The 26060-nt window shown below is 46.0% G+C and overlaps 1 protein-coding gene across 13 annotated transcripts in view; it reads right to left on the bottom strand.

Moving 5' to 3' along the window:
* PML (PML nuclear body scaffold) overlaps nucleotides 1-26060 on the bottom strand; it is a 52138-nt gene that overhangs the window by 12538 nt on the left and 13540 nt on the right. For 4 of the 13 annotated variants that reach the window (XM_024232481.3, XM_054532866.2, XM_054532872.2 and 1 more), the window contains exons 3-6: nucleotides 10852-11432; nucleotides 9336-9406; nucleotides 1547-1690; nucleotides 848-1106 (exon numbers count right to left, since the gene is read on the bottom strand). In XM_024232481.3, coding sequence (XP_024088249.2) covers nucleotides 848-1106; nucleotides 1547-1690; nucleotides 9336-9406; nucleotides 10852-11432 — 1055 coding nt within the window. Of the gene's footprint in view, nucleotides 1-839; nucleotides 1107-1546; nucleotides 1691-6042; nucleotides 8676-9335; nucleotides 9407-10851; nucleotides 11433-26060 lie in introns of those variants that run through there. The other 9 variants (XM_054532869.2, XM_063716214.1, XM_054532870.2 and 6 more) reach the window with 3 other exon arrangements.

The following is a 26060-nucleotide window of genomic DNA, read 5'->3' as shown; positions in this document are numbered from 1 at the left end:
TATCTATGAATATTCAATTAAGTTATTTGCCCAGAATTCAGAATTTGCCCCATGTACAGGAGGCCTGACAACCGCTACCTGGTCTGGAACCTTCTGCAATCCTAAAGAAGCACACTGTCCCCATTCTCAGCTCCATGAGCTGGGATGTCTAGAGTTAAAAGATGCTTCATTTAGTTAATCCAAACCCATCGATTACCAATAGCATTTGTGGGTAAGGAATATCAGTCAGTGCTCAGTGTGTGACCAGGGCTAGGGCTCAGTCAGAATGAAGAACAAAGCTGTACTCTGGGTGAAGCAGATCCTTAGAACAACTCTCTTGTTCCAGATTTCTCTGGGTTGACCTCAACTCCTGCCCAACTGACTACCTGCCTGGCAGTGTTCACAGAAGATAACTCTGACAAATGAGATACTTAGGTAGGTGGCCTTTGCAGAAACACTTGGGGAAACGATGGGTGTAGACTGAGAGAGCAGAGTTAAGGTCACAGGGAGGCCAGTTTCCTGTGATGGTATGCCCAAGCCCTCTCTGGGAGTATGCTAGGCATCAGCCAACAAACTTCTTGTGGAGACCTGCCCTGTGCAAAGGCACAGTAGTGTTTGGGAGAAAGGACTCATAGAACTGTGCATTTTAGCCTGTCAGGCTCCCCACACCTCAATCATGGCAAAACACATGGTAAACTGTGTCCACTCTCACCCCCACGCACACTGTGAACTTTCCCTGTCTTATTCAGTGGGAATAAGGGACTCCTGTTGGCTTTGGGCTTTCTGGATGGGGCCAAAATACAGAAGAGGGGCCCCGCCCAGACCCTGGCGGGCAGCACCCAGACCACTGCCCTACCCACCTCCCTACCTGCCTCCCCGGCGCCACTGGCCACGTGGTTGCTGTTGGGCAGGAAGACCTCACTTCCTATGACGGGGCTCCTGGGGCTAGGCGGCCCATCCAGGTGGGGTGGTGAGACTGCCTTGGAGGTGCTGGGCCTGGGCTGCTCCGGGGAGCTCCGAGCCAACCTTGCCTCCTTCCCCTCCTCAGACTCCATCTTGATGACCTTCCTGGGGCACTGGGTCTGGCTGCACTTCCTCTTCTGGGCTGTGGTTGTATTGGAGACATCCTGCACAGAGGGAGTCACAGAGCCAAGTCAGGTGCCTCCAGGGGTGAGTGGGCAGAGCCTGCCCTGACTGCCAGGGACTTGTGGCCACCCTTTTGCTCCTGCCGTCCCCTCTCCTCTGCTCTCAACCACGCAGATTATGTCTCTCTTCAGACAGGAAGCCTTCCCAAGCTGGTACTGTCTGCTGTCCACCAGTCTCTGCTGGCCTCTGACAACCCTGGGTGTTTCAGCACCCCTGCTGGGCTGGGAGTGGGCCATGCTCATGGGGAGCTCCCTGACCATGCAGCCAAGCACAGGGGAGAGCACAGAGAAGGCGTCGAGCAAACACTTTCCCACAAAGAGCTGATCTGATGAAGGCCTGGATTCCCACCCCAGTGCCAGCTCACTTTCCTGGTGGAACTCAGGCCTTCAGGAGGGAAGGCTGGGGCTGGGGGGAACCTTACCTCTCCATAGGAAGGGCCTTTGATGGAGAAGGCGTACACTGGCACGGGGTGTGCCCCGGGCACTGACTGTACCACAGCCATAGGCTGGGCTTCAGCCAGCCCCAGGGCCTGAGCCTGAGCCTTCACTCTCTCTGCCTCCTCGGGCTGCAAAGTTGGGAAAATTGAGTCAGAAATGACTAGGCAGCAGCCCCAGGGCCAGGTACCCCAGACCTGTGGTTGGCCCAATCCCTGGGGCCTCACCAAGTCACAGGTCCGGGCTCCCTGACTCAAAGCTCAGAGCTCACTGGAGATAAGAAGTCCTCCAAACTCTCCATCACATCACCTCCTTTTTTTAAAAAAAATTTTTTTGTAGAGACAGGGTCTCACTATGTTGCCCAGGCTGGTCTTGAACTCCTGGGCTTGAGCAATTCTCCTGTTTCGGTCTCCCAGAGTGCTGGGATTACAGGCATGAGCCACCGTGCCTGGCATCACCTCCTTCTGACTCTGAGTTACTGGAGCCCAGGGACCACTTTGGTTCTTGTGTGTCCTAACAGGGCTGGAAGATACCCCAGGAATCACACTGCCCAACTCAGGACATGCTCAATAATTAGCCCAACTTATACACACACCTCCAGGGACAAAGTGCTCACTACTGGCGAAAGCGGCTCCTTTAACAGTGAGAAAATCCTCCCATTGAGCTGAAACTGGCCTCCCTGGGACCTCGCCTCTGCCCTCTCAGCCTTAACTCTACCTGGGTCAGCTACTACACAAGTTGGATGAATTGCTTAAAACTCCTCAGGCCTCAGTCCCCCTCTATAAAGTGGGAATAATAACATCTACCTCATATGGTAATGTGGATGAAATGTGTTAATACAAGTAAAATATAAAATACCTGGCACTTAGAAAATGTCATTGATGATTATAAATATTACTTATTTTATTACTACCCTGTGCCAGGCACAGTGCTAAGTGCTTCATGTACCTATCTCAAAATGAAATAGAAGCAGTTTCTTAAAAAATTAAATGTAGAATTACCATATGACCTAGCAATGCTACCCCAGGTGTGCACCCAAAAGAGGGGAAAACAGATGGTTAAACAAAAGCTTGCACGTGAATGTTCACAGCAGCACTATTCACAATAGCCAAAAGGTAAAACAAACTAAATGTGCATTAACTGATGAGTGAATAAACAAAATGTGGTATAGCCACGTGATGGAATATTATTCAGCCATAAAAAGGAATGAGGACTGAGATGTACAACATGGATGAGCCTTGAATGTATTATATTAAATGAAAGAAGCCAGCCGGGCGTGGTGGTGCACACTTGTAGTCCCAGCTACTTGGGAGGCTGAGGCACGAGAGTCGCTTGAGCCCCGAGGCAGACATTGCAGTGAGCCGAGATTGTGTCGCTGCACTCCAGCCTGGGGCACAGAGTGAGACTCTCTCTCAAACACTAATAATAATAATTATTTTTTTTAAAAAAAGAAACCAGACACAGAATACACAGTGTATGATCCTATTTACATGCAATGCCCAGAATGGATAAATCCATAGACACAGAAAGCAGATTGGTGGTTGCCAGGAGATGGGGGAGGGGGAAATGGGACTGACTGCTTCATGGGTAAGGGGTTTCCTTTTGGGGGGATAAAAATATTCTGGGGCTAGATAGGTGGCAATGACTGTGCAAGATTATGAAAGTACAGGAGGCTGAGGTGGGAGAATCGCCTGAGCCTCCCACCTAGACAACATAGCGAGACCGCATGTCTGAAAATTAAAAAGAAAAAAATTTAATCATTTGAGCTGGAGCTGCAAAGAAAAAAAAATTTAAAAATTTAAAAAATATTATGAATGTAATAAATACCACTAAATTGCACACTTCAAGAGTTAAAATGGTGAATTTTATATGAATTTTATCACCATAAAAATTATAGTTAAAAAAAAGTAGGTACCATACTATGATTATTGCCAATCTTCAGAGAAGGAGACGGAGGCAGAGAGAGGTGAAGTGATTTCCCAAGGTCCCATACCTCAGGACCCCTGGCCTGACTTGAATCTAGTGTTTTTTGTTCATTTGTTTGTTTGTTTTGAGACAGAGTCTTGCTCTGTTGCCCAGGATGGAGTGCAGTGGCACTATCTCGGCTCACTGCAACCTCCGCTTTCTGGGTTCAAGCGATTCTCCTGCCTCAGCCTCCCAAGCAGCTAGGATTACAGGCCCACACCCCCATGTCCAGCTAATTTTTGTATTTTTAGTAGAGATGGGATTTCACCATGTTGGCCAGGCTGGTCTCAAACTCCTGACCTCAGGTGATCCACCCGTCTCGGCCTCCCAAAGTGCTGGGATTACAGGCATGAGCCACCACACCTGGCCAAATCCAGTGTCTTGAAATGGAGGCCTCTTCCTGCCTGGCGTGCTCTTCATTTTCTTTACTTGATGAGTCTTTTACGTCCCTCCCCACCATCTTTCTCTCTTTTGTGAACTTTTTAAGCGTCCACTGGACCGATTGTTGAAAATGAGTGAGTGGCAGGGATACACCTTCCTCACGGGGACAAGCTCTGTCCCTCCTGTGTGGGCCTTCTGAGAACCACCCGGGCAAGCTGGGGCTGGGCAGGGAGGCTCCCCACAGAGGCTGCTGGGCGTGTGAGTTAAGGCAGGGATGGCCCCAGCACAGTGCTGGCTCCTGGGTGTGCCAGGTACCAGAACCCCACAGTGGGTCCTTCTCATGGGCTCCACACCATTGGCCATGATGGATTGACCTCCTTCCCTCCTCCCTTCCTTCCTTCCTTTCTTTTTCTCCATATCTTTAAAAAGAAGGAGGATGACCTCTCTGGATTAGAGAGTGTGAGCCTGTCTCGGGAAGGAGAGAGAACAGATGATCTCCCAGGATCTGTCTCTGCCAGGCCTCTAGGAAAGTCTAGTCACTCTTAAGGCCAGTGGTTTTCAAACTGCAGCTTGTGACCCATTAGTGGATCCAACCATGAAAGCAATTTAGTGGGGTCATGACCAACATTTTTATATCAAAAATAATAGTATAGAATAGAAATTGTCAGAGTACATCCCATGTAACAATCATAATTTATTCTGTAAAACTTTTTTCTTTTCTTTTCTTTTTTTTTTTTTTTGAGGCAGAGTCTCGCTCTTGTTGCCCAGGCTGGAGTGTAGTGGCATAATCTTGGCTCACTGCAACCTCTGCCTCCCAGGTTCAAGTGATTTTCCTGCCTCAGCCTCCTGAGTAGCTGGGATTACAGGTGTCCGCCACCACGCCTGGCTAATGTTTGTATTTTTAGAAGAGACGAGGTTTCATCATGTTGGCCAGGCTGGTCTTGAACTCCTGACCTCAGGTGATCCACTTGCCTCCGCCTCCCAAAGTGCTGGGATTACAGGTGTGAGCCACTGCACCCAGCCTATTTTATAAAACTCCTTTAGCTACGGTATGTGTGTGCATGTGTATATACTATAAGTTAAGATATAATATATATATTTTTTAATAGAGGATAGTGGTCAAAAAAGAGTTTAACCCACCTCACACACATTAGAATGACTATTATTTAAGAAAAAAAGAGAGAGACAATATAACAGATGTTGGTGAGGCTGTAGAGAAGTCAAAACTTTTACACAGTGCTGGTGGAAATGTCAAATGGTGCAAAAAAAAAATGGAAAACAGCATGGTGATTCCTCAAAAAAATTAAAAATAGAATTACCATATGATCCAGCGATTCCACTTCTGAGTAAACATGCAAAATAATTGAAAGCAAGGTCTCAAGGAGATATCTGTACACCTGTGTTTATAGCATATTCACAATAGCCAAAAAATGGAAACAAGCCCAGTGTCCATCAACAGACGAATGGATCAACACAATGTGACATATACACATAATGGGATATTATTATTCAGCTTTAAAAAGAAAGGAAATTTTGACACATGCTACATGGATGAACCTTGAGAACATTGTGCTAAGTGAAACTGGCCAGTCACAAAAGGACAAATACTGTGTGATTCCACTTATAGGAGGTACCTAGAGTGGTGAAAATCATAGAGACAGAAAGTAGACAAGGGTCACAGGGCTGAGGGGAGGCAGCATGGGGAGTGACTGTTTTACAGGGACAGAGTTCCAGCTTGGGAAGATGAAAATCCTTCTGGAACAGGTGGTGGTGATGGCTGCATAGCAGTGTGAATGTACTGAATGCTAAAGAACTGTACACTCAGTGTACACTGAACTGAACATTTTGAAATGGTTAAGATGATGTATTTTATGTTATGTGTATTTTACCAAAATTAAACTTTTTTTTTTTTTGAAAAAGGAGTTTAAAAGGTCCTGCTCTATCGTTCTGTGTCTGCCTCTGCAAACTGCTGGTATGTAAAAGACCCTCTTTCCAGACAGGCCACGAACTCCCCAAAGGCTGGGCTGGCCTCCTCTCTGCCTCTGTCCCAACCTCCCTGATACACCCTCCATCCACGTTAATAAAACAGGGAACACACCAGAGGGCTCAGTAGAGAAAAACACATCATAATGACTGATTTATAATTTTTATAGCTTTAAAATAATAAATTTATTTTTTTCCATTAAAGTATTATAACACGATTACAAACAGCCTATGAGAAACAGAGGAGGGAAAATATCTGAGCTGCTGCTGCCCCACCCAAACAATCCTAGTGAAGCCTGCTGAGCTTTCTCTTCATCTCTTCCAGGCATATAGTTGCAGTGAAAGTAAACAAACCAGCAGTTTCAAGAGGGATGAGCGCTGGACCTAGATGCCCAACTCCTGCCTTCTAAGGCAGAAACACGGACCCAAGAGCTGCTTCTCTCCTGGCACAGCTGATGGAGCACTTTCCCTTGGGACAGCCATCTGTGCCTGCCTCACCTGTCCTTGCACTCACACTGTGTTCCCCACTGCCTTCCCTCAGCTCCACTGCCATCCCCAGGCAAGGACTGAAGCCAGAGGCTTTGCAAAAAGAGCAACCCTCTGATACTGCAAGTTCAAACTGCTTCCTAGCTGATAGTGAGAGGCCATATCTATCCTGATTTTATCAAGACAAAGACCCAAAATACCTAGACCTTCACACAAGACAGTGCAGGCTCTCTTGCTGTTCATTCACCAATGACTAGCATCTGGAAGACAGCTGAGTCTGTGGACCAAGAGCATTTCCCTATTATTATTTTGATTTTATTTGTTTGTTTGTTTTTTGAGACAGGGTCTCACTCTGTCACTCAGGCTACAATGCAGTGGTGTGATCACAGCTTACTGCAACCTCAAACTCCCTGGGCTCAGGTGATCCTCCCACCTCAGCCTCCTGAGTACCTGGGATTATAGGCACGTGCCACCACACCTGGCTGATTTTTAAACTTTTTGTAGAAACAGGGTCTCACCATGTTGCCGAGGCTGGTCTCAAATTCCTGGACTCAAGCAATCTGCTCGCCTCAGTGTCCCAAGGTCCTGGGTTTACAGGTGTGAGCCACCACACCTGGCCTTATTATTTTATATTATTTATTTGCAAACATCATCCATTGTAGCATTGTTTGTAATAGCAAAACAACCTAAATATGCAGCAACAAGGAACTGGCTAAATAAAGCCTGCCATATCCATTTAACGGTCCATTATGCAGCTGCAAAAAGGTATCAGGAAGCTCTCTACCTATTGATAGGATAAGAATTCTTGTATGATACTATGCGTACCTGGTATTATCCTACCTTTGTGAAACACAGAAGGCAAAAGGCAAATATCTATAATAATATTTGCTTGTAATTACATAAATAAATTCTGGAAGGATATATAAGAAATGAAAAAAGAGGTGGGGCACGGTGGCTTATGCCTGTAATCCCAGCACTTTTGGGAGGCTGAGGTGGGTGGATCACTTGAGGCCAGGAGTTTGAGAGTATCCTGGCTAACATAGCAAAACCCCATCTCTCCTAAAAATGCAAAAAATTAGCTGGGTGTGGTAGTGCGTGCCTATAATCCCAGATACTCAGGAGGCTGAGGCATGAGAATCGCTTGAACCCAGGAGGCAGAAGTTGCAGTGAGCAGAGATTGTGTCACTGCACTCCAGCCTGGGTGACAGAGCAAGACTGTCTCAAAAGAAATTTTTAAAAGATAGTTATATGGGCATAAGAACTGGGGTCTGAAGTGGGAGTAAGACACTATTGATCACTTTCTATGTTTTTATTTCTGACTGTGATTATATTATGTACACATATATTAAAAAATTCCTCTTTTTACTTGAGATTGTGTATATAGGAATGCAGTACCCAAGGCAGTTAAGAGTCACCTTTTAGGCTGGGCACAGTGGCTCACGCCTGTAATCCCAGCACTTTGGGAGGCCGAGGTGGGCAGATCATGAGGTCAGGAGTTCAAGACCAGCCTGGCCAATATGATGAAACCCCATCTCTACTAAAAAATACAAAAATTAGCCGAGTGTAGTGGTGCGCGCCTATAGTCCCAGCTACTCAGGAGGCTGAGGCAGGAGAATGGCTTGAACCCCGGAAGTGGAGGGTGCAGTGAGCTGAGATCACGCCACTACACTCCAGCCTGAACAACAGAGCGAGACTTCGTCTAAAAAACAAACAAACAAACAAAAAACAGAGTCAGCTTTTAATCTGGCCCCTAATTTGCTGTGTGTAGCTTTGGGTAAGTCACATCCTTTCTGGGTCTTAGCTTCGTCCTCTGTAAAAAAAAGGGGGTTAGACTCCATGCTCTTGCCTGGCTCTAAAACTCTGAGACTCTTAAGTCCTGTCTCTTCCAGGAAGCCTCTCCTGATTGCCTCAACCTACAGCACTCTCTCTCTCCTATGGGTCATGCCATGGCAAAAGCTAGGCCCCTACCCACCACTAGAAGACCTGCTGTCCATGAAGGACTGGCCAGTCCTGGGCCAGATCCTTAATAGGCTAGGTGCATGCAAACCTGAGTGACTAGGCTGGGGAAAAGACCAGATGCCAGGTCCAGGAAGAAACCGAGGATGCTTATTCTGGTGGAAAGGAGCCATACTTGTGAGTGCCAAAGGGGGCAAGTCAAAGGGACACCACTGCATTTCCACTCGGAAAAGCACTTTCTAAGTCAGAGCAGCCCAGAGTTGGGAGCAGCTGCCTCTAGAATGAGCAAGCTTCCTGTCCCTGGAGATGTGTACATGAAGGCTGGACAGCCACAGGTCAGGGGTGCTGCAGAAGGAATGTCAGCATTAGATGGGACATGGATACCTTCCAACCCTGAGACACTCTGGTTTGTTACATGTATGATGGCCCTGGAATCACACCAGCAGAACCCGGGCAACTGGGATCGAAATCTGACTCCTGGCACCATTCCCCATTCCTTTCCAAGAACCATCTGTGGGGAAAGAGCAGGGGAGGGCCCACCTATTCTGACTCCAAGAGAAGGCTCACACATTGGGGGTAGGGTGTAGGAGGGGAGAGGACATCTGCCACATCCCTCAGGGCTGCTGACCCTACATCTAACCATACATCTGACAACCATAGTTTCTCATGGCTGGAAGGCACTCATATGCCATCTAATGCTGGAATTCCCTCTGCAGCAGCCCTGATCTGTGGCTGACTGTCTACCCCACATCTAACCCCCACTGAACCTGGCTCATGGCCCATCAAGAGCAACTTTGGCATTTAGGAGCCTAGAGTCAGAGCCAGCTAGCCAGCCAACCCTTCTTTAATGTCTTCCTTTATTTCCTCTCACTGAAATTTCCAGCCCAGCCACTTGCTGTCGCTCACTCAGACACTCTCCCTGCACACACAGGGACAGCAGGACTCACAACCTGCCTGACCTGCTGGGCCCCACCACCTCCCCTTCAGACCTCAAACCCATCTCACCAGGTCAACGTCAATAGGGTCCCTGGGAGTGCTGGCAGCCTCTGGGCTGGCTTTCTTGGATACAGCTGCATCTGTAGAACACAAAGGTCACAGGCAGGTCAAGGACATGCTGGTAAGGGACATCCTGACCTGGGACAGTGATAGAGAGGAGGTCCCTGTTGCTTTTCCGGGATACCTATTTTGCAGGGCATCCCACAGCACTGGACAACTCCCTGGAGGGGCAGCTGGAAGGAGAGCTCTCTCGAATGCAGTGGGCAGGAACCCAGCCAGAAGGGAAAGAGAGGTGGCATTAGAGTGCTTGCTTTTGGCTCCAAACCCCAAGTGCACCTCTCTCCATCTCTGAGCCACCAGCAAGGCTAAGTGTGCGCAATCATAAAGCCATCACTACCGGCTCACTGACTCTCTGCATATAGTGAGAGCCCCATGATCTTCCTTATCTGCAGGCTGGTTTTTATTAAATCTAAATCTCTTATGCTTCAGAATAAAATAACCCTTCTCTCTGCTATTGCCCAGTTATAACACCCAAGGCAAGCTGTGTAAACTCTGTGGGGTCATTTCCTTAATATGGGTGACATTCACTGCCTAGGTGGAGAAAGCACAGGTCCAGGCCTTCTAAGATTATCCTTCATGATCCATGTCCAGCTCCAGGAGAAGTAAATAAGCTCTTTGTCACTGGCACCCTACCCAGGTGCCTTCAGATTCCATAGCCTCCCTCCCCTTTCCCAGTAAGGGCATCCTATACTAGCTGCTCAGAGCTCACATTCCAGCTTGGAGATTTAGTCAAAGAGTCCTGGAGACTCTCTGGCGCACTCCCCCTACCTCTTATTTTGAAAGCCCCCCTGTTCCAGCTAATACACAGCTGCTACATCTCCCGGATTTGGATTGCAGAGCTGAGCACTGTCTCATTCTCCAGCTATGTGAAATGGCTCTGGCTCCTTGAGATCTGAAACTAGTTTGTGTCTCCTTACCTCTCAAATGTCCAACACTAGGCAGGGCGCACAAAGGTTGGCAGACAGCAGGTCATCCTGCAGACAAGGGATCTCCTCCACTGAGCCACTGTATGGTTTTGGGTAAGCATCCAACCATCCCCAGGAGGTTTTCTTAGCCCCCTTCTACCATAACCCCAGGTCCCAATTGACTTCTCTGTTCCGAGACACTGGTGGCTTAAGAGAACCTCCTGAAGTGGTTGGTCCCTCTGGCGCCAAAATGATACTGGGTCTGATTCTCAGCTTTGCAGTTTTTCAACTTTCACGTGTTCCCCGTGAGTCATCGCTAGGTCAATCCATACAGTCTTGTAAATTAGTAAAACGTGTCCCCTCTGGGTGGCTGCAGCCCTTTGTCAGGGCCTCATCTCCCCCTTATCCTGTGCCCTGGAACCTAAGACCTTACCAACCCCCAAAGACTGAATAAACACCCAGTTTTCTTTTCTGTCAAATGGAGATGATCTCTTCTGACTCGCCTTCCCTAGGGTGCAGCGGAGGCACAGGCCGCCCAGGAAGGTGGCGTGCGTGCTTACCTTTCCCCTGCGTGATGCAAGAGCTGAGGTCCTGCAGGCGCACCTTGAACTCGTCGAAGCCGTCCGTGCGCACGGCGGCTTGCAGGCTCTGGGGCTCCTCCTGGCGCAGGCGGCAGAGCGCCTGGCGCAGGAAACCGTGCATGTCCAGCACCTCCTGGTCCGAGGCGTAGCACTTCATCCTCTGCACCAGCGCGCTGCCCGTGCGGATGCGCTGCAGCACAGCATCCAGGCGGCCCAGCCGACTGGCCATCTCCTCATAGTCGCGCTGGTATCGCGCATCCACCGCCTCCAGCAGCTCGCGCTCCTGAGCCCGCACGTGAGCTACCACCTGGCGCACGCGCTCGCGGATCAGCTCCTCGGTCTCGGCACGCGCGCGGCCCAGCTGGCCGACGGCCGCGTGCATCTGCGCGTGGACCGCGCCAAAGGCACTATCCTGCTCCTGCAGCGCCTGCGTCATGGCGTCCAGCTCCTCCTGTCGCTGCTGGATCTCTGCGCTGATGTCGCACTTGAGCTCACTGTGGCTGCTGTCAAGGAGTGCGCACGAGCAGCACAGCGGCTTGGAACATCCTCGGCAGTAGATGCTGTGGACACACAAGGTTGGCCTGGGTTAGGACTCTCCTGACTTTTTCCTCTTAAAAAACGTTCGTTATTAAATTCCTCTTCCAAAAATACCAGACTTTGAATCATGGCATGTTTCTAGGTTTCTGCTTTTCCTAATTCGGTGTTTGTGGTTATGGTGATAGTATCCAAAATACCAATAACACATGAGTATAAAAGGTTACTACAGTAACAATTTCAACATCCGGGAAACAATACAAAGATATACGAAACGACAATCATCTCCTTCCACCACTTCTGAACTTCCCTTCCCCACCGAGGAAGCACCAGGTGAGCATCGTGGGGTGCATCCTTCCACACCTCTCTCCACCGAAACCGCCTTACACAAATGCCAGACTGGGCTGCTGCTTGCAGGATGGTACAGACTTGACACATGTCAGCCATGCCACTTAACCTTTGCAAGAGCCCCTTGGGTGAGAATTATTGTTATACATATTTCCCAGAGGAAGAAACAACGTGTTAAATGACTGACCTAGATATCTACAACAATTTTGGGGGCTGTTTGTTCAAGAAAAAAAAAGAAAGAAAGAAATCGGCCGGGCGCGGTGGCTCACGCCTGTAATCCCAGCACTTTGGGAGGCCGAGGCGGGTGGATCACCTGAGGTCGGGAGTTCAAGACCCGCCTGACCAACATGGAGAAATCCCGTCTCTACTAAAAATACAAAATTAGCCGGGTGTGGTGCCACATGCCTGTAATCCCAGCTACTCAGGAGGCTGAGGCAGGAGAATTGCTTGAACCCGGGAGGGGGAGGTTGCGGTGAGCCCAGATGGTGCATTGCACTCCAGCCTGGGCAACAAGAGCGAAACTCCGTCTCAAGAAAAAAAGAAACAAATAAATCAAGTCATATAATTACTTTGTAACTTCCTCCTCTTAACGAACTTTCACTCAGAGCATTCCTCTAGGTGCGTAGGCACAGATCAGATGTATTCTCTTTAATAGCTCTGGTATATCCCAGATGGGCCACAATTGATTCAATCACTCTCGTTTTGCTGGCATTCAGGTAATTTCCTGTTTGTGCATTTTCTTTCTTTGCTTTTCCTTTCCTTTTTTTTTCTTCTGGTGCCAATATGGACAACACTTTAGTAATATCCAAGTTATATAGCCTAATCATGGAAGCTTTTGTTCCTATGAAATAGATTATAAATATAGGCTTGCTAGATCAAAGTGTTTGTATTTTAATATTTTTATTTGGTTACTTTTTTTTTTTTTGAGACCGAGTTTCACTCTTGTTGTCCAGGCTGGAGTGCAATGGCACCATCTCAGCTCACCGCAACCTCTGCCTCCCGGGTTCAAGCAATTCTCCTGCCTCAGCCTCCCGAGTAGCTGGGATTACAAGCATGCGCCACCACCCCGGCTAATTTTGTATTTTTAGTAGAGACGAGGTTTCTCCATGTTGGTCAGGCTGGTCTTGAACTCCCGACCTCAGGTGATCCACCCGCCTCGGCCTCCCAAAGCGCTGGGATTACAGGCGTGAGCTACCGCGCCTGGCCTGGTTAATATATTTTAGCTAGCAGATACTTCCGTATCATTTATTGTGTGTCAGACACTATTATAAGCGTTGGCAAATATTAACTCATTCAATCCTCCTGACAATCCAATGGAATAGATACCATTATTATCCCCATTTTAAGGATGAGAAAACTGGCGCAAGAGGCAAAATAATTTGTTCAAGGTCACACGATTAGTAAGTGGTAGAGTCTAGATGCAAACTGTGGTAGGTAGAATAGTGGCCTCTAAAGATGTCCACGTGCAAATTCCTGGGACCTGTGAATATGTCACCTTACTATGGCAAAAGGGTCTTTGCAGGTGTTATTCAATTAAGGACCTCGAGATAAAGAGATTATTCTAGATTATCTGGGTGGGTTCAATGTAATCACGTGAATCCTTACAAAGGAAAGGGCAGGGAGGCAGGAGAATGAGAGGAGATATGATTGAATGCAGAGGTGGGAGTGTTGTGATGTTGCTGGCTTTGAAGACAGAAAGGGGCCATGCACCAAGGAATGTGCGCAGCCTCTAGAAGCTGGGAAAGGCAAGAAAACATTCTCCCTCAGAGCCTCCCAAAGGAGCAAAGCCTGCTGACACCTTTATATATCTCAGTGAGACCTGTTTCAGACTTCTTCCCTCCAGAACCATAAGAGAATACATTTGCATTGTTTTAAGCCCCTAAATTTGTGGTAATTTGTTACAGCAGCAAAAGAAAATATAAAAACCCAGGCAGTCCAGCTCAGAGTCCATGTTCTTAACCATTACAAGGCTGCTTCTTCAAATATTACCAGGGAAAATACTGTTACTTCCCCAGAAATGTTGCTGTAATTTACCCTCACCGGCGGTGATAAGAATAAGTCTTCGTGGTGTGCGCCTGTAATCCCAGTTACTCAGAGGCTGAGATGGGAGAACTGCTTGAACCCAGGAGGTGGAGGTTACAGTAAGCCAAAATTGCACCACTGTACTCCAGCCTGGCCAATAGAGCAAGACTCCATCTCAAAAAAAAAAAAAAAAAAGAAAGGAATAAGTCAGCCCATCTGAGGCCAGAAGAAAGGGTCTCATCTGGGACCATGCTGAGATCAACTTGTTCTGGAACCACCAACAGAGAGCCTACTAGCCAGCCAGACTGATACATAGTGCTCATCAATGCTATGCTTAATTAGAAATACTAAGCAATTATGAAAAGAACTAATAACTCTGCAGAAGGCAATTTGGCAATACCCATCAGAATTACAAATGCATTTAACTCATCAATCCTCTTTCTATGGATCTGCTCTGCAGCTCTATCTCCACACATAACAAGATGATATCCATACAATATATTCACTGCAGCACAGTCCACAATAGCAAAGAATTAGAAGCCACCCACGTGTCCATCACAAGGCAATTAGTTACATAAATTATGATCCACCCATACAACGTAATACTATGTAGCTGTAAGCCATTGAGGAAGCTCTTTATATACTGATAAGGAAAATTCTCCATGGAGAATTGAGGTTAATAATAGGAGTACTGGAAGGATTAAATGAGTTAATATATGGACAAAAGTTTGAAAAATGACTGGCACACAATGAGTATTCAATAAATGCTATTTGTATTATTATGATGTATATTTTAAGTTAGAAATCAAGGTGCAGAAATGTGTGTATCAGATGCTACCTTTTGTGTAAGAATGGGGAAAAATAAGAATATCTTCATATTTGATTGTATTTGAATAAATAAATCTTAAAAGGACATGCAAATTAATAAAAGTGGCTATGGGATGGGTGGAATGAGGGTAGAGTAAGACATTCACTGTATACCTTTTTAGATTATGTTTGAGCCTTGTGAATGTATTCCTTTTTTTGAAATTAAAAAACAGAATACTAATAAATGTGGGCAATTCTATAGGGTATAGGAATAAAGGGAGGAGAATAAGAAACAGTTGTTATTTTCCCCCTTTGGAACTTGGACCCTTGGGGAGAGGGGCTATGTCTGATGTTGGATCCCCTTCCTTGGAGATAGGACTCCAAGCCTGGAAGGGCACACCTCAGGCAGCCTGGCTGGATAGAGAGCAAGACGTTCTGGATGGCCATAGCCTCTGCTGGGTCCTTTTTCTAACCTTCTTTTGTCCTGAATGGGGTCTCCCTAGGGTGACTGGCCCCTGCTCCCCCTCCAGATGGAAATGGGCAGCAAGTGTCTGTGAGGTGGCTAGCCTGAATCAGACACCTGGGTCTAAAAGCCCCCAGCCCTCTGGTAAGACTGAGGTGCAGACCTGAATCAAAGGGCTGCCAACCCAGGGCCAGGAATGACCTTCTTAGCCAAGCGGTTCCTTTACCTTCATTCAGAGGACACTCACTGAGTACCTGCTGCATGCTTGGCACTTTGGAGGAGGCAGAGGTGAAGTGGGACACTGCCCAGAAGGGCTCCATGACAAGAACCCAGACTTAACTGTATCTTCAGAAAGGCAAAATAACATCTATTTGCTTCTGGAATACTCAAAACAATGAGCAAAAACACCACTAACTTAATAAGAAATTGCTCACCAAAGTGGCTAGATTACATAATAATTAAGAAAGAAAAATAGCATAATTCTATCTTAGCAAAGCAAACGAACAGAAATATGGGGAAAAATCCATCTTCCCATTCACAGCAGCTATTTAAAAAATTCTACACCATGATTGTGTGCCTATAGTCCCAGCTACTAGGGAGGCTGTGGTGAGAGGACTGCTTACACCCAGGAGTTCCAGGCCAGCCTGGGCAACTTAGCAAGAACTTCATCTCTAAAAGACTTTTTTTAAATTAAAAAAAAATGGTACAAAATACCTAGAAAATGACAAAAACCTACTAAGAGATAAAGTCTAAAAAACAGAAGACTGTATCAAGTTCCCAAAAAGAGAGACTAAATATTATAAGATTATTAATTCTCCTCGAATTAATAAACAGGTTTAAGGCAATTTAAATTATTTTTGAAACTTAACCAAAGTATTCTAAATTTCTTTTCTTTTCCTTTTTTCTTTTTTTTTTTTTTTTTTTTTGAGACTGAGTCTCACTCTGTTGCCCAGGCTGGAGTGCAGTGGCACAATCTTGGCTCACTGCAATCTCTGCCTCGCGGGTTCAAGTGATTCTTGTGCCTCAGCCTCCCAAGTAGCTGGGACTACAGGTGTGAGCCACCATGCCTGGCTAATTTTTTTTTATTTTTAGTAGAGACGCGGTTTCACCATGTTGGCCAGGCTGGTCTCGAACTGCTGATCTCAGGTGATCCTCCCGCCTCGGCCTCCCAGAAGTGCTGGGATTACAGGTGTGAGCCACCACGTCTGGCAAGCTTTCTAAATTTCATATGAAGGAACAAACAGATAAAATAGCTAAGAAAAAAATTTTTTTAATTTTATAGAGACAGAGTCTCAACATTTTGCCCAGGCGGGTCTCGAACTCCTGGGCTCAAGTGATCCTTCCACCTTGGCCTCCAAAGTGCTGGGATTTCAGGCCTAAGCCACTATGACCAGCTGCTAAGAAATGTTTGAGGAATCAGTGTAAGGAAGGGATAATACATTATAGAAATGCCATTATTAAGAGAATATGGTACTAGTTCAAGAGTCAAGAGAAGGATCAGTAGAACAGACCAGGTAGGCCTGATGTAGTCCCTGGCATCTATAGAAATGTAATATTTTATATAAGAAAGAAAGCAACCCATCTTTTTCTCTTTTTTCTTTTTGAGAGAGTCTCACTGTGTCACCCAGGCTGGAGTGCAGTGGCGTGATCTCAACTCATTGCAACTTCCACCTCCTGGGTTCAAGCGATTCTCCTGCCTCAGCCTCCCAAGCAGCTGGGACTACAGGTGTACACCACCACGCCTGGCTAATTCTTTTGTATTTGCAGTAGAGACGGGGTTTCACCATGCCGGCCAGGCTGGTCTCGATCTCCTGACCTCAGGTGACCCACCAGCCCCTGCCTCCCAAAGTGCTGGGATCACAGGCGTGAGCCACTGCGCCCAGCCAGCAGCCCAAACTGATGGACATTAAAGGGGTTTTCAACAATTGGAATCAGAGAAATTGGCTAGGGAGGAGGGTAGGAGGCAGGAATGAAGTTAGAGCCTTGCTTCTTGTTTCATACCCAGATACGCTTCCAATGAATCACAAAGTTAAACGTGTAAAATTACATCTCGAAGGAGAAAACATAGTGGACTATTTACTCTCACCATAGTAAAGACACTATAATTACTGAAGAAATGAAAGAAACCATACAATCAATACATGCCACTGCCCGGCCGGGCACGGTGGCTCACGCCTGTAATCCCAGCACTTTGGGAGGCCGAGGTGGGTGGATCACGAGGTCAGGAGATCGAGACCATCCTGGCTAACATGGTGAAACCCCATCTCTACTAAAAAATACAAAAAATTGGCCGGGCGTGGTGGCACGTGCCTGTAGTCCCAGCTACTCAGGAGGCTGAGGCAGGAGAATGGCGTGAACCCAGGAGGCGGAGCTTGCAGTGAGCCGAGATCGCGCCACTGCACTCCAGCCTGGGCGACAGAGTGAGACTCCATCTCAAAAAAAAAAACAGATGCCACTGCCTAAAAAATTCAAAACTATATATTTTTTGAAAGATATTCATGACTATTTATAAGAAAAGCAAGTTATACAACACTAAATGTTGTTCATTTTGTTTTAGATGATCACAGAGATAGCAAAAAGGAAAGGAAAAGGTCTAGAGGGATAGTAGTTTCCTCTTTCTCTCGTCCCTCCTTTTCACCTATTTAGATTTTCCTAAAGTTTCTATAATCAATTCTAAGTAAAGGAGTTTGGACTTTAAATAGGAAGCAATGGGGAACACTCAAAGAACATCCCATCTAGGTATTACAACAAAGCTCTTTCTCTTCTCTGGGATGTATTGTTTCATTTATCCCTCTATGACTCTTCAGTGAAATAGCCACACTGTTAATTTTTTTTTCAGAGACAGGGTCTTGCTATGTTGCCCAGGCTGGACTTGAATTCCTGGGCTCATGTGATCTTCTCACCTCAGCCTCCTGAGTAGTGTATTTTATTTTATTTATGTTTATTATTTATTTATTTATTTAGAGATGGAGTCTCGCTCTGTTGCCAGGCTGGAGTGCCGTGGGGCAATCTTGGCTCATTGCAACCTCTGCCTCCCAGGTTCAAGCGATTCTCCTGTCTCAGCCTCCCGAGTAGCTGGGACTATAGGCATGCACCACCACACTCAGCTGATTTTTGTATTTTTAGTAGAGACAGGGTTTCACCATGTTGGCCAGGATGGTCTCAATCTCTTGACCTCATGATCTGCCCACCTCGGTCTCCCAAAGTGCTGGGATTACAGGTGTGAGCCACCTCGCCTGGCCGAGTACTGTATTTTAATAGAAGCCTCAACATGTTTCCTGGGTTCTCAGTCTCCCCATCCTAAAGCTGTCCATGTCTAAACTGCCATGCCAAGAGTGGTATGTGTTAGCTCTTCCAAATTTCTAGCTACAAGGCCTTGAGCTAACTACCTTTTCTCTCTGAGTCTTAATTTCCCCATCTGTAGAATGGGAGTAATAATGCTTCCCTTATAGACTGTTACAAGCACAAAGACAAGCTGGTGTATGTGAAGGACTCAGCACAGTGCTATGTAGTCATTGGACATTCTGGAGCCACGAAAGAAGAGGGGGTATTACACATGGCACAGGACATCCCTGCTGTTGGGTGAACCTGTTAATATCAGATCTGGAGTGTCCCCTCCCCAGTACAGATAGGCCACGATAGCCGCACCTGTTGGTTGGGCCAGGGGAGCGTGCTACTTCTGCTGTTCTAGGAAACTGGTAGCTCTAAAATGCAAGAAGCAACAATGTTATGAAATAGGACCAGTGAAGGAGAGCTGGTACCACCTGGCTTGCCTTAATGGTGACCAAAAACTCTCCTCTACCTGTCCCATTTCCATGCAGCAACTTGGCACTTTCACTTTGGTAGAGTGGTAAAAGAGAGCTCTTTTGGAAATTCAAGTAACTACAGTTAAAAGGATCCATCAATCCTTTATACAGTAGTATGAATGCATTTCACCAGATCAGTTTCCTGCTATCTCACCATTGAAAAAACAAGATTTCTGAAACCAGGAGAGGAGATGGGTAATTCTAGACCCTGGGATATTTGAAGAGAGTGAATGCATTATTCCTGTGGACCTCCCCTCCAGTGATTTATTGGTTGAGAAGGTGGTGTTGGAGAGGGGAAAGCCTGAGGTCTTGGAGAAGAAGATACCAGAATAGAAAAGCAGCAAGGAAAGCGGTGAAAGGAAGCACTGTTTGAACTCCTGTCTGATGCTGGTGCCACACCCAGGAATGGGGAGGGGAAAGTTTGTGCTTTTTCTTCTCCACTCTTTTCTACACAGGTACCTGCTCCCAAGGAATATGGCTGGTGTATCCATGGTGGGCAGTGTTCCCCTGGATCATGTCACTCATTCATCAGGCGGCGGGTACACTGCCACGTGGGTTCCCTCTTTCTCCTGCCATCTTTATGGTGGGGAATGGCACCACCATTCAACAGCCACTCCTGGATGCCTCCCTGTCCTCTATGGCTTCAACGATTTTTTTTTTTTTTTTTTTGAGAAAGAGTCTCGCTCTGCCACCCAGGCTAGAGTGCAGTGGCATGATCTCGGCTCACTGCAACCTCTGCCTTCCAGGTTCAAGCAATTCTCCTGCCTCAGCCTACTGAGTAGCTGGGACTATAGGCACCCGCCACCACGCCCAGCTAATTTTTGTATTTTTAGTAGAGACGGGTTTTCACCATATTGGTCAGGCTGGTCTCGAACTCCTGACCTTGTGATCCACCCGCCTCGGCCTCCCGTCTCTAATAAAAATACAAAAATTAGCTGAGTGTGGTGGGGGGCGCCTGTAATCCCAGCTACTCAGGAGGCTGAGGGTAAGAGAATCACTTGAACCCAGGAGGCGGAGGTTGCAGTGAGCTGAGATCACGCCGCTGCACTCCCGCCTGGGAGACAGAGCGAGATTCCATCTCAAAAAAACCCAAAAAAACTTACTAAGTACCAAGTAGGTCTAGGCATGCGGCAAGGGTATAAAGATGATTAAGGCAGAATGCTGGCTCCTAAACCTGTCCCAGCAGTTCCCACTGCTACTGCCTCTGTTCTTGCCTCAGTTATTGCTTATCTCCTTGAGCACGATGTCCTAAGAGGCCTCCCTGCCTCTGGTCTCTCCAGCTCCAATCAGCTCTCCCCAGTGCCACCAGCATGGTATTTCTAAAATATGGTTATCCTCATATGCTGAGGTGATGGCCAGTATGCCTGTCGTAAGTACAATCCAAATAGTGTCAGTGGTGAGAAATTTTTTAAGCATCATATGTGTTATATGTTATTAAAGGAGATTCAAATTTTGGAACAAAGTACATCATGGGGGGAAATTCATTGACTTTCATAACAAAACACTACAATTATTATAGTATTGAATATTGGTGAACATTAACCAATATTCAATTTGGATTTACATGCCGGTAAATGTTGCAAGAAATAAGACAAAGTTTATCACATAAATACTGATTATCAAGCTATTTTATTTAAATCTGATCTATTTTCAGTACATGAAATGTCAAGAGATGGAAATACCTAAAATAATCAATTAATTAAAGCCATGTATAAGAAAAAAGATAATTTGATGAGTAAGGTAAAAATAACATGGCAATATATGAGTTGAGTAACATATGGTAAGAACGGGCAGCTCTTCTATTCAGTCATGCCAAATTTGAAACACCTCACCTACTGTTACAGCTTTGGCAGAACATAATCAAATTGCAAAATATGCCACAGCAGGAATTTGTTACAGAATTCAAAGAGTAAAGTTAATCATTAAATGTTAATAGAATCTGGTGACACAGAAAACAGGCAGTAACTCCTTATGTGACATAAATAATTCTGATATTCTCAAGCACTTTTATAAAAATATATATCAAGTGAATGTATATGGTGGTTCTAATCTTTGTTACTCATTCATTAAGTCATTAAGTAAATAAGTTGCCCCACCCTAAATGGTAGTAGTACTATTATATTACTAAACTGAACACACCTAAAGTTAATAAATTACAAATTGCGATACTATTGGTAATACAGCAAGAAAAAGAAGAAAATGAGAAGGAAGAAAAGGAAGATGGAGGAGAAGTAATTTAAGCAATCGAAATAAAGATAATTTTTAGATTGAAGGAGCATGCTAAGTTCCAGAATAATTTGATACAAAATGTTCAACACCAAGACAGCTTGGTTAAATTAATAAATTTCAAGAATAAAAAATATCTTTAGGCATAAAGACAGAAAAAGCAAGTCAGTTTGGCCCCAGAGCTGTCCTAATGAACATTTGATGCTGGAAGATAATGCAGCAGCGTCTACAAAATTTTGAAAGTGATTGTGACCTAAGAATATTATACCCAGCCGAGATATTATTCAAGTATCAGAGTAACCCAAAGACATTCTCAACACCAAGAGACTCAAGGAATTCAGAACAAAAAAGTCCTTCTTGAAAAAAAAATTGCTTATTGATAACATCTGTCCAACTAAGCTCAATCAAAATACAAAACTTGGGAAAAGTGATGTTAAAGTAAAAAGACCAATGGTAAACCTTATAGTCCTATTGACATGGAACCAAAACTAGAAGGATGGAAGCCAACCATCTTGATCTTTCATTGCAGAGACTCAGTTACTACCATGTAAACTAGAAGCATTTCATTAAAAACAAACGATATGAGGCTGGGCATGGTGGCTCCTGCCTGTAATCCCAGCACTTTGGGAGGCCGAGGTGAGTGGATTACCTGAAATCAGGAGTTGAAGACCAGCCTGGCGAACATGGCGAAACTCCATCTCTACTAAAAATACAAAAAAATGGCCAGGCACGGTGGCCCACGCCTGTAATCCCAGCACTTTGGGAGGCCAAAGTGGGTGGATCACGAGGTCAGGAGTTCAAGACCAGCCTGGCCAAGATGGTGAAACTCTGTCTCTACTAAAAATACAAAAATTAGCCAGGAGTGGTGGCAGGCGCCTGTAATCCCAGCTACTCGGGATGCTGAGGCAGGAGAATTACTTGAACCCGGGAGGTGGAAGTTGCAGTGAGCCAAGATTGCACCATTGCACTCCAGCCTGGGCAAGAGAGCGAGACTCTGTTTCAAAAAACAAAATGACTCCAACCTCTTAATGTCTTGGGGTTTTTTTTTCTTAATCTTAGAGGGATCTTTTAGGAAAATATTTTACGATGAAGAATTATTTCTTTGAAGTTCAGCAAGTCTAATTTCACTTTAGTTTATCTTCTGTAAAAGTCAGGGAAAATTAAGTTCAACATGCTTAAATTGCATGCTTACTTAAGATACGCTCTAAATTCTTAAGAAACAACTTCTAGAATTCTTTTTGCAACTCAGTGCAGTCGTTAGCTGTGGGCTGCCTGAATGTAGAGTCCAGCAGGAGTAGGAAAGAGGCACCCATTCTGCAATCAGGAAACCCTGCATCCTGTTCTGGCCCGGCTCTGGCAAGCTCTCCCTTTTGGGAAGCTCCTGTTAACTCTCTGGCCTCTCGCCTTGTTTGTACAAAGGGAACAGTTCTCTCTTCCTAATAATCTTACAGGAGGGTGTGGGAATTAGGAGAATAGCACAGGAAAAACATCTCAAATGGCAGGATAGTGCTCTACTTTGTCAACAGGAAAGGTTGAATGCAGCCTGAATAGCACATTCCCTAACCTGGTTGGAAAAAGGTTGGCTTTCTATTGAAGAGTTTACCCAGGCACCAAGGGGTCAGGATGTTTCACTTGAGGCTGGCTTCAAACCTGTCCCCTGCACTTCAGTTTCTGTTCCACTGCCTTCCATATACCTGGAGTGTTTTTTTCTTCTTTGCTTTCATTTACAGTGGCTATTGGACATTTTTTCTAAGATGTATTAAAGGCACATTCTTCTTTCTTCTTGTACCAATATGAAACTGGACTTTGCCTTTAGGTAGCCACACATTCCTGTTCTCAGTCCATGAGCTTTGGGGGAGCATATGACTCAGGCTTAAGCTAATCTGAGAACCCCCCTAGCCTGAGCCACCCTTGCAGGGAGAGGAACCTGACCCAATCAAAGACACACTGAGATTTAGCTTGGAATGCTGGGAGAGATTCACACTCTCTTCCCCTTGAATTTGGGGCTGAGGGTGTAACCTCTGGAGCTGCTGCAATCATCTGGCACCCATGAGGAGTAAACCCTTCTGTGAATGGACCAGTCTTGGAAGAAAGCCAGGTCACAAGAAATACAGAGAAAGTACCTCCTGGTGACACAATCTGAATATCTAATTGGTCAGGTCAGAGGCCAGCTTGACCCCGATTCACTTACATCAGCCATCAATCCAGCTTTTGCTTAAGCTACTAACTAAAGAAAAGTCACTAATTTATACAGTTTGTTTTAGATGCAACTTATAGAGACAAATAAACCCTTCAAGGTGTAGCCCAAATGCTAAAATATCAGGGTTTCCCTGACTCTCCCACATAAATACAAGTTTTCCCTTCTTAAAACTGCCACAGCGCTTGATCTGAACGTGTCTTCTGGGACCTCTGGGTTCTTGCCATAGAGTACAAGGCTGCACACACATGCAACTTATCCATAGGCTGAAACTCTCCACAAATTCAAGCTTCAAAGGCAGGCATTCTTTTTCATCTGGCAATAGCTATCATAACACCAGTCATGAAATAAATGCTCAATAAGTGATTGCTCAATGGCTGTCTGGCTGGCTGGCCGTGGTTCTATTAATAGTTTTTAATTTTATCAGTTAGCAATCAATGAGAAAAGCTTGTTAATTTCTTTTTTTTTTTTTTTTTTTTTTTTAGAGACAAGGCCTCGCTCTGTTGCCCAGGCTGGAGTGCAATATGGCATGATTATGGCTTACTGCAGCCTCAACCTCTGAGGCTCAAGTGATCCTCCCACCTCAGTCTCCCTAGTAGCTGGGACTACAGGCGTGCACCACTATGCCAAAAGCTTGTTAGTTTCAAGTCTTGTTAAAAATTATTCTAAAGGCTGGGCGCAGTGGTTCACACCTGTAATCCCAGCACTTTGGGAAGCCCAGGCAGGTGGATTGCCTGAGCTCAGTAGTTTGAGACCAGCCTAGGGAACATAGTGAAAGCCCATCTCTACAAAAAAAAAAAAAATTAGCAGGGCATGGTGGTGCATGTCTGTAGTCCCAGCTATTATACTTGGGGGTCTGAGGTGGGAGGATAACTTGCCTGGGAGGTCAAGGCTTCAGTAAGCTGTAATCGCACACTGCACTCCAGCCTGGGTGACAGAGCAAGCCCCTGTCTCAAAAAAACAAAACTAAAAAACCCCAAATTGTTCTAAAACATCCCAGGCCTCCACCCCTGAATAGCAAAGCCCACTCCCACAGCTGCAGAAAGTAGAGGAGACTGGCCTTCAGGAGAAGTGAGAATGGAGCACCAGCCCTAATCCTGATCTTGGCTTGCGCTGCTTTAAATTCCTTGCTTCCGGCTGGGCATGGTGGCTCAAGCCTGTAATCCCAGCACTTTGAGAAGCCGAGGTGGGTGGAGCCCAAGAGTTCGAGACCAACCTGGGCAACATGGTGAAAACTCGTCTCTACAAATTAGGAAGGCTAAGGTGGGAGGATCGCTTGAACCTGGGAGGTTGAGGCTGCCGCAAGCCATGACTGTGCCACTGCACTCCAGCCTGGATGTCAGATCAAGACACTGTCTCAAAAATAAACAAATAAATAAATAAACTCCTTGCTTCTTTCTCCAAAACATCAAAGGAGACCAGGAGGAAAACCCCTTTTATCTACATATTATTCTACAAATCTACCTTCAAGATAAGTTCATAGAAAAACTAGGAAATGGGTCATTTATTGTCCACATCTTTCATCATGTTGCCCAACTCCTGGCAGCAGCCTTTCTTCTGCCCATGTAATGCTCCTTGCAGGCCAGGAAGCAATCCCAATAATATTAATCCCCAATAAAATGCAATTTACCACTAACTTCACAGAGGGCATCAAGAGAGCACCAAGCAGGGATAGGTGCCAATCCTTCAATTACACCTCTTAAACTTGATTAATAGGCCTTTTGTTTCCTCCATTCAATGATAATTCAAGATCTTTTGGCTGCAGGCCTTGATGGCCCTGGATTAATTCCCCCACTCCATCCAGCAAATTTTAGGATCTGACACCCAGACACAGATAGGACTTAGCTCCACCTGCAGCCCTAGACCCACACCATGCTTGGGTGGAAGCACTCCTGAGAATGGCCGGTCAGGCAAATGCTGGCAGTGTGGGACCACAGCTGTCTCCACACCCCTCCATCTCTGCATTCTTGCAGGCCTCACCCCCACCTGGACCTAAGACCTAGTGTACTCATGAGGCTCCCTTTCCCTTGTCCAGATTCTTTGCTTCAGTTTCTATTGGATAAGTATCCCACATCTGGTGACAAATCCCCTCAAATTCTCCGTGGAATGGGGTGAAATATAAATAAGTATGCAGCCAAAGAAATACTGATCTTCCTGTTCCCAAACTTGCCCACTTTTGTCAAAGTACCAGAGTGCAGAGAGAGGCTCTGATCATCCCACCACTCCTCAATGCCCATCAATGGGTTTTCTTTTCTTTTGTTTTTTTTTTTTTTGAGACAGAGTCTCGCTCTGTCACCCAGGCTGGAGTGCAGCGGTGCAATCTCAGCTCACTGCAAGCTCCGCCTCCTGGGTTCACCCCATTCTCCCGCCTCAGCCTCCTGAGTAGCTGGGACTACAGGCACCTGCCACCACGCCCAGCTAATTTTTTTTGTATTTTTAGTAGAGACGGGGTTTCACCATGTTAGCCAGGATGGTCTCGATCTCCTGACCTCGTGATCTGCCCTCCTCAGCCTCCCAAAGTGCTGGGATTATAGGCGTGAGCCACCACGCCCGGCCCCATCAATGGGTTTTCAACAGAACCCTCCACAGGGTCCCATTCCCATTGTCTTCCAGAGGATAGTCACTGGTGAGAAGATTAGGGGGTATGAAGGCATGACAAAGGAGAAAGCTGAGCACACTGAGTGTTCTGGAAATTGTAGCATAGAGTCCTGACTCCTTCCAAGCCTGCCACATCTGACCCCAACTCACCCTTCCAGTGCCTGCCCTCACATCAACCTTCTATTGC

Source organism: Pongo abelii, chromosome 16 (genome assembly GCF_028885655.2).
Source record: "Pongo abelii isolate AG06213 chromosome 16, NHGRI_mPonAbe1-v2.0_pri, whole genome shotgun sequence".
NCBI lineage: Eukaryota > Metazoa > Chordata > Mammalia > Primates > Hominidae > Pongo > Pongo abelii.
The sequence above is the reverse complement of the archived record's forward strand: the minus strand, read 5'-3'. Positions and strand labels throughout refer to the sequence as shown.